The 12880-nt window shown below is 45.9% G+C and overlaps 1 protein-coding gene across 6 annotated transcripts in view; it reads left to right on the forward strand.

The window, feature by feature from the left end:
* The window catches only part of MYH10 (myosin heavy chain 10), a 242765-nt gene that overhangs the window by 123880 nt on the left and 106005 nt on the right, over window positions 1–12880 (forward strand). For 2 of the 6 annotated variants that reach the window (XM_068262757.1, XM_068262758.1), the window contains exons 6-7: window positions 3335–3364; window positions 6786–6803. The exons of 2 other annotated variants lie outside the window; for them this stretch is intronic. In XM_068262757.1, coding sequence (XP_068118858.1) covers window positions 3335–3364; window positions 6786–6803 — 48 coding nt within the window. The remainder of the gene's footprint in view (window positions 1–3334; window positions 3365–6785; window positions 6804–12880) is intronic. 2 more of the 6 variants (XM_068262759.1, XM_068262760.1) reach the window with 1 other exon arrangement.

Consider the following 12880-nt stretch of genomic DNA (forward strand, 5'->3'; position numbering starts at 1 on the left):
AGATGGCTATGTCAGAGCCACGCCCCCACAGACTGCCTGCATGTCATAGCAGGTGGGTGTGGCTTCAGAGTGGGGAATGAGTGGGATGAAATGAGAAAGCAGCTGGAGGTCAAAGAGGACTACAGAGGGTCAATGAGACAGTAATAATTTGAGCATGCATGCCAATTGTATGCCACTTTGAATTGGGGTGCTCAGAATTGTAAAAAAGCGTCTCTGGGCCATTTCCAAGCTGCAATCACCTTGTGTGATATCTACATGCAAGCCTTAATTACTAGCCTCTCAGTGACCAACGCTAAACTCTGAGGAGGAGTTGAGAATTTAAGCTGGTGTAGCAGGGTTTTTTTTTGTTTGTTTGTTTTTGTTTTTTTTACGAAAACCGCTAATTTCTGTATGATTAGTTCTCTGTAATATAAACTCACCTAAAGGAACATTAGATACTCACCTAAAGGCATATTAGGAACACCTGTTCAATTTCTTATTAATGCAGTTATCTAATCAACCAATCACATGGCAGCTGCTTCAATGCATTTAGGGGTGTGGTCCTGGTCAAGACAATCTCCTGAACTCCAAACTGAATGTCAGAATGGGAAAGAAAGGTGATATAAGCAATTTTGAGCATGGTGTGGTTGTTGGTGCCAGATGGGCCGGTCTGAGTATTTCACACTCTGCTCAGTTACTGGGATTTTCATGCACAACCATTTCTAGGGTTTACAAAGAATGGTGTGAAAAGGGAAAAACATCCAGTATGCAGCAGTCCTGTGGGCAAAAATGCCTTGTTGATGCTAGAGGTCAGAGGAGAATGGGCCGACTGATTCAAGCTGATAGAGCAACGTTGACTGAAATAACCACTCGTTACAACCGAGGTATGCAGCAAAGCATTTGTGAAGCCACAACACGCACAATCTTGAGGCGGATGGGCTACAACAGCAGAAGACCCCACCGGGTACCACTCATCTCCACTACAAATAGGAAAAAGAGGCTACAATTTGCATGAGCTCACCAAAATTGGACAGTTGAAGAAATAACCACTCGTTACAACCGAGATATGCAGCAAAGCATTTGTGAAGCCACAACACGCACAACCTTGAGGCGGATGGGCTACAACAGCAGAAGACCTCACCGGGTACCACTCATCTCCACTACAAATAGGAGAAAGAGGCTACAATTTGCATGAGCTCACCAAAATTGGACTGTTGAAGACTGGAAAAATATTGCCTGGTCTGATGAGTCTCGATTTCTGTTGAGACATTCAAATGGTAGAGTCAGAATTTGGCGTAAACAGAATGAAAACATGGATCCATCATGCCTTGTTACCACTGTGCAGGCTGGTGGTGGTGCAATGGTGTAGGGGATGATTTCTTGGCACACTTTAGGCCCCTTAGTGCCCCCTTAGTGGGCATCGTTTAAATGCCACAGACTACCTGAGCATTGTTTCTGACCATGTCCATCCCTTCATGACCACCATGTACCCATCCTCTGATGGCTACTTCCAGCAGGATAGTGCACCATGTCACAAAGCTTGAATCATTTGAAATTGGTTTCCTGAACATGACAATGAGTTCACTGTACTAAAATGTCCCCCACAGTCACCAGATCTCAACCCAATAGAGCATCTTTGGGATGTGATGGAACGGGAGCTTTGTGCCCTGGATGTGCATCCCACAAATCTCAATCAACTGCAAGATGCTATCCTATCAATATGGGCCAACATTTCTAAAGAATGCTTTCAGCACCTTGTTGAATCAATGCCACGTAGAATTAAGGCAGTTCTGAAGGTGAAAGGGGGTCAAACACCGTATTAGTATGGTGTTCCTAATAAGCCTTTAGGTGATTGTAATCTTCCAACTACCTATTTAAAATACCGTAGCTTAATTTTAGGCATTAACCGATTAGCAGCTTCAATAGAGTTCTCATTTGAGATAAGTGTGCTGCTTTTTACCTCAGTCGGCAGAACGCGTTGTGCTGTAAATTCTTGGATTGCTTTGATGTCTCTCTACTAGCAGAAAATACAGAAACTGGAAGCAACAGTCCTCTGTGATTGTCTCACACCTCCCCCTAGTGGCAATAAATACACATTACAGCAGTATAAACAAATGTGTGCTAAAATTAATTGGCCTGGAACACTTACAAGCCTCTAAATTGGCTGCTAAAGGGCAGGGGCGTTGCTAGCCCCAAAGATCAGTGACACGTGCCCTGGACCTATTTTTGGGTGCCCCGGATGTCCCCCAGGTAGAGTCAGGCAGCGGACGACAGTACTCATCTCTGGCCACTTGGTCTCCAGACTCTGCAGGGCTTCTCCCCTTAGTGTCTGAGAAGGAATCAGACACTTGAGCTCCTAGCATCTTATTCTCGGATGCTAGGGGGAGAGTTGCCAGCTACAGAGGATCTCTCCAGACTTGGAGAGCGGATGGAGGAGATGAGTTGTTCCTCCTGCCGAGAAGGAGGGGTTTGGGGGGAGGAACAGTGAGGACACACACACACACAACCATGTATGCTCCCTATGGAGGCTCCACAGCTTCCAGCATGTCACCACAACACCCAGCATGCCCCTTAACTGTACCACAGCACCCAGTATGCCCCATAGAGGAACCACAGCACCCAGCATGCATTTTTTTTTTGTATTGATGGAGAGAGGGCTTCATCCAACATTTTGCTGGGCAGGCCTATATAGACCACTGTTAAGTTCATGTAATTTTAGCTCCACCCATGACCACACCCACATTATGGTGCACAGCCACACCCATTTTCAGCTGGAGCATTCAAAAGTGCCCCGGACCTCCTAGGATCCTAGCAACGCCCCTGCTAAAGGCTTAAAGAGGCCCTGTAGTGACATAAAGTGGAAAGCAGTGAATTATTCAGGATACTCACTTTTATGGTAATTTTCTGGTTTTGGCATCAGAAACACTAAACATTGCTGTATGTACCTCCCACCTTTCCGGCGATGTTTAGCCTAGGCTGCACAAAGATCTCGTTACTGAGGTAAACCACCTCATTTTCTTAGTTTTATCTACACCAGGGTGCCTCTTTTCCACATTTGTGTAACATTAAACCTAGTTTGCGCATCAAAAATACTTTCTATAAGCTATTTTGTTATGCAGCCTTCTACTCTCAGTGCACTCTGGGAGATCAGGTGTTATTTCTGCTGACTTCGGGACACACAAGAAGTCAAGGAAGGCTCTGCAGATTTTAAGTAACAGCTAATATTATTATTAGCTATTGCTGCCGTGTTCTTTACTGACTGGTCCTCTTTGGGGTGTTTAACATGTTCTGATTACAGTTTTAACGTGAGTTATTAACTGCATCCTACTAACATTTCATTTGTTTATTACAACAGACGGAATCCCCTAAACCCAACAAACACCAGGCAAGTGGATTTCCTCTGTATTATTCCCTTCTCTGTCATCTTCTTCACAAACCTCACATCTGAGGCGTTCATCTGCCAGCATTAAAATCCTCTATTATTAAACACTGACGCCACCCTGTTACGGGGCGAGTTTACCTCAGAGATGTCCCCACTTCTGCATGAAGTGGCCGTCTGCAGAGGTATACCGCTTAGTCAGACAAGATGGCCGCCTCAGACGTGAGGAGATGATTGGCTCCTGCCTTTTACTGTTTAGCTAATTGTGAATAAAGCAGGCACCGGCTGAAGGGCTACCTGAAGTGAGAGGAATATGGAAGATTGTATGAAATGCTTATCCCCCTACTGATAATCTTATCTTCACCAGAATCAGTATGCACATTAGAGATTGACAATAAATCGTTAATTTTTCCAACTTGTATGCAAATTTCATCCAAATTAATTGCATCTTGGGGTGTGTACACATGCCCTACTGATGTCGCCTGTCGGTGATCCGGAGCTGATCCCCCTTGGGGGACATCGCTGGGCTGCACAAGCGTGGTCAGCTGGGTTGCTATGCGGGGGGACGATTGAGCGACAACGACCGTCACATGCGTGATGTCATGCAGTGGGCGGGGAGCGACACAAACAATGGGATAGACGTCGCTATGGTTGAGTAGATCCGTCCAGTGGATCGATCGCGGGTTGGGTGTCGCCGGATGCCGTACACAGGCCTGATTGTCGGCTGAGGCAGCCATTATCGGGCGGAAAGGCTGGGGGTCGTCTGGTCCATCTCCTGTCAGAAAATCGTACGCCATTCCTGAATGTTCACCTGAGCGTCCTCTTGTGACTGAGATTTTTCAGCATGCCCGATTGATCCTTGGGACCGATTTTTCGCAGGAAATTAATTTAATTTAAAGTGGACCTGAACTAGAAACATCCTCTTTGCTCCAAAACATACGCAACAGCATAATAACCTTAAAACAAAAACATTTTTTTGTTGATACAGCTGATACAAATCCTAAAATAAATTTGCACGGTTTCTACTTCCTGATTCATGGTAGCAGACCTATTGCTAACATCCTGCGCTTTTAAATGAGCTTATCTGCCATGGCAGACGTGATACAGGGGAGAGTACAAATTACAACTTGTGATTCGTCACAGATGAGGGGGAATTAGACAGGCTAAATTCTAAATGCATACAGGGTGCATTTCTCTGTTTTTCTTCTGTCCTGTGCAAGAGTTCAGGTCCACTTTAAACGGTTGTTAGGGTGACCATTTGCGGCATCGATATCTGCCAGATTCCATCATTATGATCGAATAGGCCGGATAGCAATGCCAAATATCGAGTGATGTATGGGACACTCTTACCCTGGTACACACCTCTAATTTTTATTGGCCAATTTGACCACCTCCGTGTAGTTTGAGCGTCAACAGATTTTGGATACTACGAGCAGATTGCGCAGGTAGAGCTCTCCTACTACATGGAAGTGGTAAAATTGGTCATTTAAAATTGGATGTGTGTACCAGGCTTTAGAATTGGGCCGATCAGAATTAACAGGAAGTGCATTTGTTTGGCCTCATTCCAAGTTGCATTTAATTTGAACACAGACCATCTCTTATGCAAATGAGAAGATCAGCTTGACAGCCAAGTAACCATCACTTTTGCAAAAGGAAGTAAAGATGGTGGCTCCCATATTCCTCCCACTTTAAGTTTACTTTAAGAGTGGCAACTTATGCTTTACTAATGATTATCTAACAAAATGGTAAAAACATGCATTGTCCTTTATTGATGGAATACTGTATGCGGTGATACTACCGATATAATGAGATTGTTTGTTTTATATACGGTCAAGCACATGGGATGTCAGCCCAGTGGGTGGGTGGTGGTGGGGGGGGGGGGGGGGGGAGTTCATTAAGGGCTTGGCTAAAGTTATGAAAAAAACAATACGTTTCATCACATGTTGGTACATATATATTGTCACATCAGTTTGAGTAGTTCAGTCAGTGAAAAGCAAGGAGTGGGCTGAAGAACATTGATATTTGGCCAGTACCAGTCACATTCCAATGCCAGTAGAAGTCAGTGTGGGCTGAAGCATATTGATATTTGATTGGCCAGTATCGGTCACATGTCAATGCCAATAGAAGTTAGTGGGGTAGACAATGGGCCGCATTTACTGAGGCATCTCCAAGTGTCTTCAGAGGGGAAGTCATGAGTGATCCATCAATTCTGGAATAACTAAAAACTCTGTGCAACCAAATGCATTGTCCTGACAGTAGCCTCAACTTCATTATAGTGGCCATAAACTAATAGATGACCCTCAGATAGATCCCTCTTCAATCAAACCTGATCTGAGAGGGATCGAATCCTTCCACACACTAGGCACAGATTTTCAATAGATTTTATCATATCTGTGGAGCTGCGGTCTGCCAGGCTGCCACAGGTCTCCCCCATCTGTATGCTCCCAAAATCCCATCCCTTGAGCTGCGCAGAATGTAGGCAGCAGAGCTGACACTATCCTATCCGCTGGCTCGGGCCTTCTCTCCACCACTGGACACAGCCTGTGTCACGTGAATAACACTAGGGGTTAAGCACTAGAGGCACCATGGCACGTATCTTACATGACAAGTAGAGAACTGCCACTGATTGAGCAATATCATACCTGCAGTGCAATCAGCTGATTCCATCCATTTCAGATAGAAATCGATCTGGCATTGTTCTCTTTATCAATTTTCAGTGTATGGCAACTGAAATTTCAATGCATGCAGTTGGACAGGAGTTTGAGTTGAGACTAGAGGCGATCAGTGCTAATTTCAAATTGCTTATCATTCACCCCCTCCGTTGGTGAGCTGGAATGATCCTTTCCGATCGGAAGGTCGATTCTTCGGGATCGGGATATTACATTGTTAATGGGCAACTCAAGTTGGCTTACATTAACATTAAGCCAATAACTACACACTGCTGTCGGTCCCTATGGCTATCGGTGGTTCCGAGATGGCATCACTACCTCTGCCGCCCGCACGGGCTGCAGTGTGTACAGGTTGCTGCCTATTTATGTCACATGACCAGAGTTTCAGATTACAGGTGGGTGTGGCTGCTGCAGCTACTACTCTTTCCAGGTGTTCTGCAAAGGGGCGGGGCACAGTCTGCTGCAGGAAGTGACCAGTGCCTGGGCTCCTGACCGAATATTTTACCTGGATCACTTTTGATCTCCCCCCTAGAGGTGCCCTGGTAAATCAGGCCCTAGGCCTCTACAAAAAGGGGCCTCATTCAGTGGAATTGGAGGATGCTGGTTGAGTGTAATGTTACCACAGCTAGAGGTGGACAGGAATAGCCCCCAAGCAGTCACTAATAATTGTGTGTATCCCTGTGATAAATTTGGCGTGTTGCATTGAACCATATCCATTAATGTGTATTTTTTCCACTGTCATTTTCGTTAAACTACAGAGTGGATCCCTGTTGTATGTGAGTAGCATGTAGCCGCTTCACCTCCCCCCTCTCCCCCCCAGCACCCCCCCCCCCCCACCACACCCAGTTATAATTTCTCACCTTCTGTTTCCAACACCGCACCCCACAATCACCCAGCCCCCCCCCCCCCTTCTGTGTCCTCCAATCATCCGTTCCTCTGTCCCCCGCCTCATGGGGTGTGCTGCATGACCTTCCACTTCTCTTTCCTGCCTAACGCCATCTAGTGGTCACTACTACCGCCACCAAATCAAGACCAACGGAACCCTGGCAGCAAAATCACCGACGGGGTTTGTCCCTTACAAACTTTCACCACTAAAACCAAAGCTCATTCTCTCTGGTAAAATGTATCATAAAGCAGAGCTGCCAGCCACGGGAGCCCGCCTCCAAATTCATCAGAAAGCAAAGCTGTGAGTTTAAAAAACCAAGAAGTTAAATACAGCGGAGTCCCCGGAATTCCGGCAACCGGAAGTCTCAACTAACCGGCATGCTTGATAGATAATGATGACATCTGTTTTGGGGGGTTTCCGCTGCCTCAGAATACTGACGGCGCCTCCACCGATCCTCCAGCGATGTCCTGCATCAGCTCGTGGGCTTCTGGCGTCCGTGCATGCAAGTCGGGTGTCACATGACCTGATGCAGGTCAGCTGACACTGCAGTTTCCGTGTACAGGGGGAAGCCAGAAAGCTGCTAAAAGCCCGCGGGGTAATGCAGGACATCGCTGGAGGATCAGTGGTGGTGAGTATTTTGCCTGAACCTGTGGGAAGATTTTTGCATTTTTTTTTTTTTGGCTGGTTGCTCATGCAACTGGCAAGCATATGTATCCGGCATCAGGCAATGGCCGCTGGTGCCGGGTACTGGGGACTGTTCTGTACTTACCTGTGGAGGGAAGACTGAATGGTCCAGAAGCTTCCCATGTCCTCCTCATCTCCACCGCTACTGGCCGGGACAATCTTGTAGTTCCTGCCAGGGCTGTGGAGTCAGTACAAAAATCTTCCGACTCCAACTCGGACTCATCAGTTAGAAACCACCGACTCCAGGTTCCCCTCCAGGTACCCAAAATGGCTCCGACTCCTTGACTCCGACTCCTTAGTCTAATACTTGCCAGGGCTGTGGAGTCGGAGCAATTTTGGGTACCTGGAGTCAGTGGTTTCAGTAAACTGAGGAGTCCGATGATTTTTGAACCAAAAGCCTTAGCCTTTGTAAACCAAATAGCCTTTGTAAAAATTAGATTGAGGAGTCGGAGCAATTTTGGGTACCAGGAGTCTGAGTTGGAGTCGTCGTTTCATAAAATGAGGAGTCTGAGTTGGATGATTTTTGTACCGACTCCTGTGGATTTTGTACAGAAATCATCCGGCTCCCTTCTCCGACTCCTTAGTTTATGAAATCGCCGACTCCAACTCTGACTCCCGGTACCTAAAATTGCTCCTACTCCTCGACTACAACTCCGACTCCACAGCCCTGGTTCCTGGCCGCACATTCCTCGGTGTATGAGCGTGGCTATACTGCGCATGCTTACACCGAGGGGGGGCGTGGCCATGAGAGCATATCTGACAAGCTCTTGCTGGATATGTTCTGAGGAAGCCTGCGCAGGAACAGTGGGCTCCAAGATGGGTCAGGAGACCTCTGGACCATCCAGAGACTGCCCTCAACTAAGGGGGAGTGTCAAACTTTTTTTTTTTTTTGAAAGTTACAGGTTCATTTTGAAACGGACCTTAAAGGGTTACAAAAGCTAAAACAAAAAACAAAAAAACCTACACTTACCTGGGTCTTCTTGCAGCCCCCTGGAGTCCTCCTGTGCCTGCGCTGTCCTTTCGAGTCCCTCTGGCTGGCAGCGGCGACCCTCACAAAGCTGGCCAGTCGCAACCAGTCGGCAGCTACTGTGCATGTGCGGCCCCAAGCTGCATGCACCCCGATCGCACCTTCGCTGCCGGGAGCTCTCTGCGCATGCGCAGTAGCAATGTTCTCATACTGCACATGCGCATGGCGCTCCCATCATCAGGAGCACGGTGATGAGGCGCGTGGCCTGCCAGCTTCGTGTGGGTTGCCACTGGCACTCGGACTGACGTTGTGGGCACAGGATGACTCCAGGGTGCTGCAAAAAGCCTCAGGTAAGTTTAACTGATTTTTTTTTTTCCACTTTAGATTTCCTTCAAGCTAAACGTACATGAAGGTTGACATATTTCTTTTAAACAATACCAGTTGCCTGGCTCTCTTGCTGATATTTCTGGCATCAGTAGTGTCTGACTCACACACCTGAAACAAGCCTACGGCTAATCTAGTCAGACTTCATTTAGAGCACCTGATCTGAATGCTTGTTCAGGGTCTATGGCGAAAAGTATTAGAGATCATCAGAAGAAAGAAGAAGTTCCATCAGGCACTGCAGTGGATTCAGACTGAATTGTGTTTTCAGTGTTATTTGAATCACAACATGTGTATATATATATCATGCATTCAAAGAGGTAGGTACAAAAGTAATGTGCAGACACTTGTGCTTATATAATATTTGCATGAGATGGATGTCCTACCATATCAGAGGGTGGCGGTGGTGGGTGCAGGGCAAAAACGGTAGCCTAATGGCCGTTTCGCACTGCGGTGCTTCTTCTGAGGCTGATCCACAGTGGATCTGCCTCGGAAGAAGCACTGCCGTGCGAAACGGTCATTAGGCTACCGTTTTTGCCCTGCACCCACCACCGCCACCCTCTGATATGACATCCATCTCATGCAAATATTATATAAGCACAAGTGTCTGCACATTACTTTTGTACCTACCTCTTTGAATGCATGATATATATATATTCAAATCCCACTGAAAACACAATTCAATCTGAATCCACTGCAGTGCTTGATGGAACGTTTTCTTTCTTCTGATGATCTGTGATGTATATACCTGCTAGCAACATCATGAGCACACAGTTCCTTTAATCAAGGTGGCGTTTAAATATCTGTCATTTTCTACCTCTAGTGATACGGCTACAAGTCTTGTAGTGCCGGTAGACCCTATACTTCTTGATTTGATAAAAGTATTAGAGGCAGAGGATCAGCAGGACAGCCGGGGAGTGTGCATTGTTTAAAAGGAAATAAATGCTGTTGCTATTTGCCCACATATTCAGCATCTAGGCCGAGAATGCCTGTCCTCAAGCTTCTCCTCACCTGTCAGCAGGTGTTACCTCAGGAATTGCAAGAACGCCTCCCATGCTGCAATATTAATAGTATGACCAGCATGCAGTGGGCCGCTTTTATCGCGGAGTCCTGTGGGGTTATTCCGTAATGGCGTGTGGGAGGCCGGAGGGACTACCCACAATCCCCTGCACTCACCTGCTGCCCTGATCAAGGTTATTGTGTCACACAAAGGCTCTGTGCCTGTGGCAAGGTGGGCTGAGGGGGTGGGGGGCACACAAAGGGGTTATTTATTGTTCAATTTGCATAAACGTTCCTCTCTCTCTGTCACTGGGCTTTGTTCTGCAGAGAATAGGACCAAGTATTTCAGGAAAATACTCACCGCCTCGTTAAGCTTTAACACAAGTGCCTTTCAGCAGCTCTCATTCTATGAGGGAAAAGGTGGAAGAGAAAAATACAGGAAAACATTTGAAACAAAAAACCTGCTGTGAATTAAGAGAATCCTTAAAGGACCTCTGTTGGGAAAAATCGTAAAATGTAAAACGCTTGTTAACACATACATATGTACGCTTCTTCCCGAGTAAGATGCACTGTAAAGATTTTTTTTTTCTGTGTTGCTGTTGCTTTCAGTAGTTAGTTAAAATCTGGCAGGTTTTAAACTAGTTCATCTCCTCATGGGGGATTCTCAGCATTTCCTTTATTCTTTCCAAAAGCACTCTCTGGAAAGCATCTATAAGCAGATGCTAGCCTCCCTACTTGATTGCACACCATTTTGGTAGCTGCGCTGAGCATCTGCCATTCAGTAAGTGCTTTTGCTGCTAAAGAAATAAATGACTGTAGGTTGTAAAAATCTGACAGATCTGATCGTTTGACTAGTCCATCTCCTCATGGGGGAGTCCCAGGTGTTTCCTAAAGCACTTACTGAACGGCAGTTGTTCTGTCCAAATAGTGTGCGAATAGGGAGGCTAGCCAGCATCTTTATTTAGATCCTTTCCATTTTATTATTTTCTAAGGAATAAAATAAATACTGAGAATCCCCTGTGAAGAGATGGACTAGTCCAAAATCTGTCAGATCTGTCATCTGTTTACTGCCTACTGTTAGTGACAGCAAAATAAGAAAAAATAAATGTATATTGCATTTTATCGGCTGCATGCGTGTTCAGGGGCTATGGCTAAAGGTATTAGAGGCAGAGGATCAGCAGGACAGCCAGCCAGCCAATTTTGCATTGTTTTAAAGGAAATAAAAATGTCAGCCTCCATATCCTTTTCACTTCAAGTATACCTGAAGTGACATGTGACATGATGAGATAGACATGTGTATATACAGTGCGTAGCACACAAATACCGGTAACTATGCTGTGTTCCTTTTTTTCTTTCTCTGCCTGAAAGAGTTAAATATCAGGTATGTAAGTGGCTGACTCAGACAGGAAGTGACTACAGTGTGACCCTCACTGATAAGAAATTCCAACTATAAAACACTTTCCTAGCAGAAAATGGCTTCTGAGAGCAGGAAAGATATGAAAAGGGTCACACTGTAGTCACTTCCTGTCTGCGTCAGGACTGAGTCAGCCACTTACATACCTGATATTTAACTCTTTCAGGCAGAGAAAGAAAAAAAGGAACACAGCCTAGTTATTTGTGTGCTGGGCACTGTACATACACATGTCTATCTCATCATGTCACATGACACTTCGGGTATCCTTTCAGGTGTGTTTTAATAATGCATGGGGGAGGGACCAATTTATGGAGGAAGTGAGGGTAAGAAATACAAGGTTAAACATGACGTGCAGTCCGTAGATTCAGGCTTTTTGTTTATATCAGATAGTACCAATAAAACCTATAACATATGGATCCCCCTCTTCACTCAGTCCCATCACCTGACAGGATTACTAACAGCCATTGATCGTGACCATAATGGACCGGTCAGATGTGCAGTGAAGTAATGGCTGTTAGAAGTCTTGTCATTTGGAAGACGCCAAGTAAAGGGAGGGGGGGAGGTAGGTTCCCGTCTGGCCCTAAAAAGTGGCACACAATGGCTTCAATTCACGAAGACCTGTTTGGTAAACAAAAAAAAATAGGTCAGTAAAATACTGCAGTCGCTATTTTAGACCTTTTTTCCCCTAATTCACTAGAATTTCCGCACATGCGGGAATAGTTTGGTTATTTCTAACCAGCTGTGGAGTAGGTCTCGGCAGCAAGCTGTGATGGTCTCACACTTCTAGCCGTAGTTGTGCTGATTCTTCTGGTGCATGTGGTTCGCCTGACACATGAGCCGTTTCTTAACAAGTTGCTGTATCTCTCCTGTGACAACTTACAAGGATAGAAGGCATCCCCGCCATCCCTTTAGCTCTGCATGCCACCTCTACTCCCTCTAATTCCCTGTATCAGTCTTTTCCTGTTCACGTCTAAGGGGTTGCAGGGAATCCTCCATGAATGTGCCCCGCTCCTGCATCTCCAGTTTTATGTTTGTTTTCTGATGTCCCGCCCGGCAGTACATCGGCACCAGTGGGGTGAGTAGTTAAATAGGGTGGCTCCTCTCATTGGCTGGCTCCTTTGCCTTTTCATTTTACCCGATTGGCTGTTTGTTCGTTACCGACCTCTCCAGGCTGGTCTTAAAATACCAAACATCTCACTTTGTTTGCCGCATGCTCTAATCTTTGTGAGCAGACAGACATTATGGAGTCTGTACAAGTCAAATTTACCTCAGGTTTTTTTGGACAACAGGGAAGAATTGGCAGTGCTCCTAAACCAGGCTGCATCTGAAATGACAACCAACAGAGGTGTGCAGAGCCCCCTAGAGGCTAAATATACACCTTGTGTTCAAAACAGATGCTAAACTATGCACTAAATCCCTAAACTCAGAGTAAAAAGGGGAAGAGGATGACCTCATTGCGGTGGGAGGGTCTACTACGGAACATTCTGCATGCAAACTGGTTTTGGAAGGTAACATCTTCAAT

This window comes from Hyperolius riggenbachi, chromosome 12 (assembly GCF_040937935.1).
Source record: "Hyperolius riggenbachi isolate aHypRig1 chromosome 12, aHypRig1.pri, whole genome shotgun sequence".
In the NCBI taxonomy this organism is placed as follows: Eukaryota; Metazoa; Chordata; class Amphibia; order Anura; family Hyperoliidae; genus Hyperolius; species Hyperolius riggenbachi.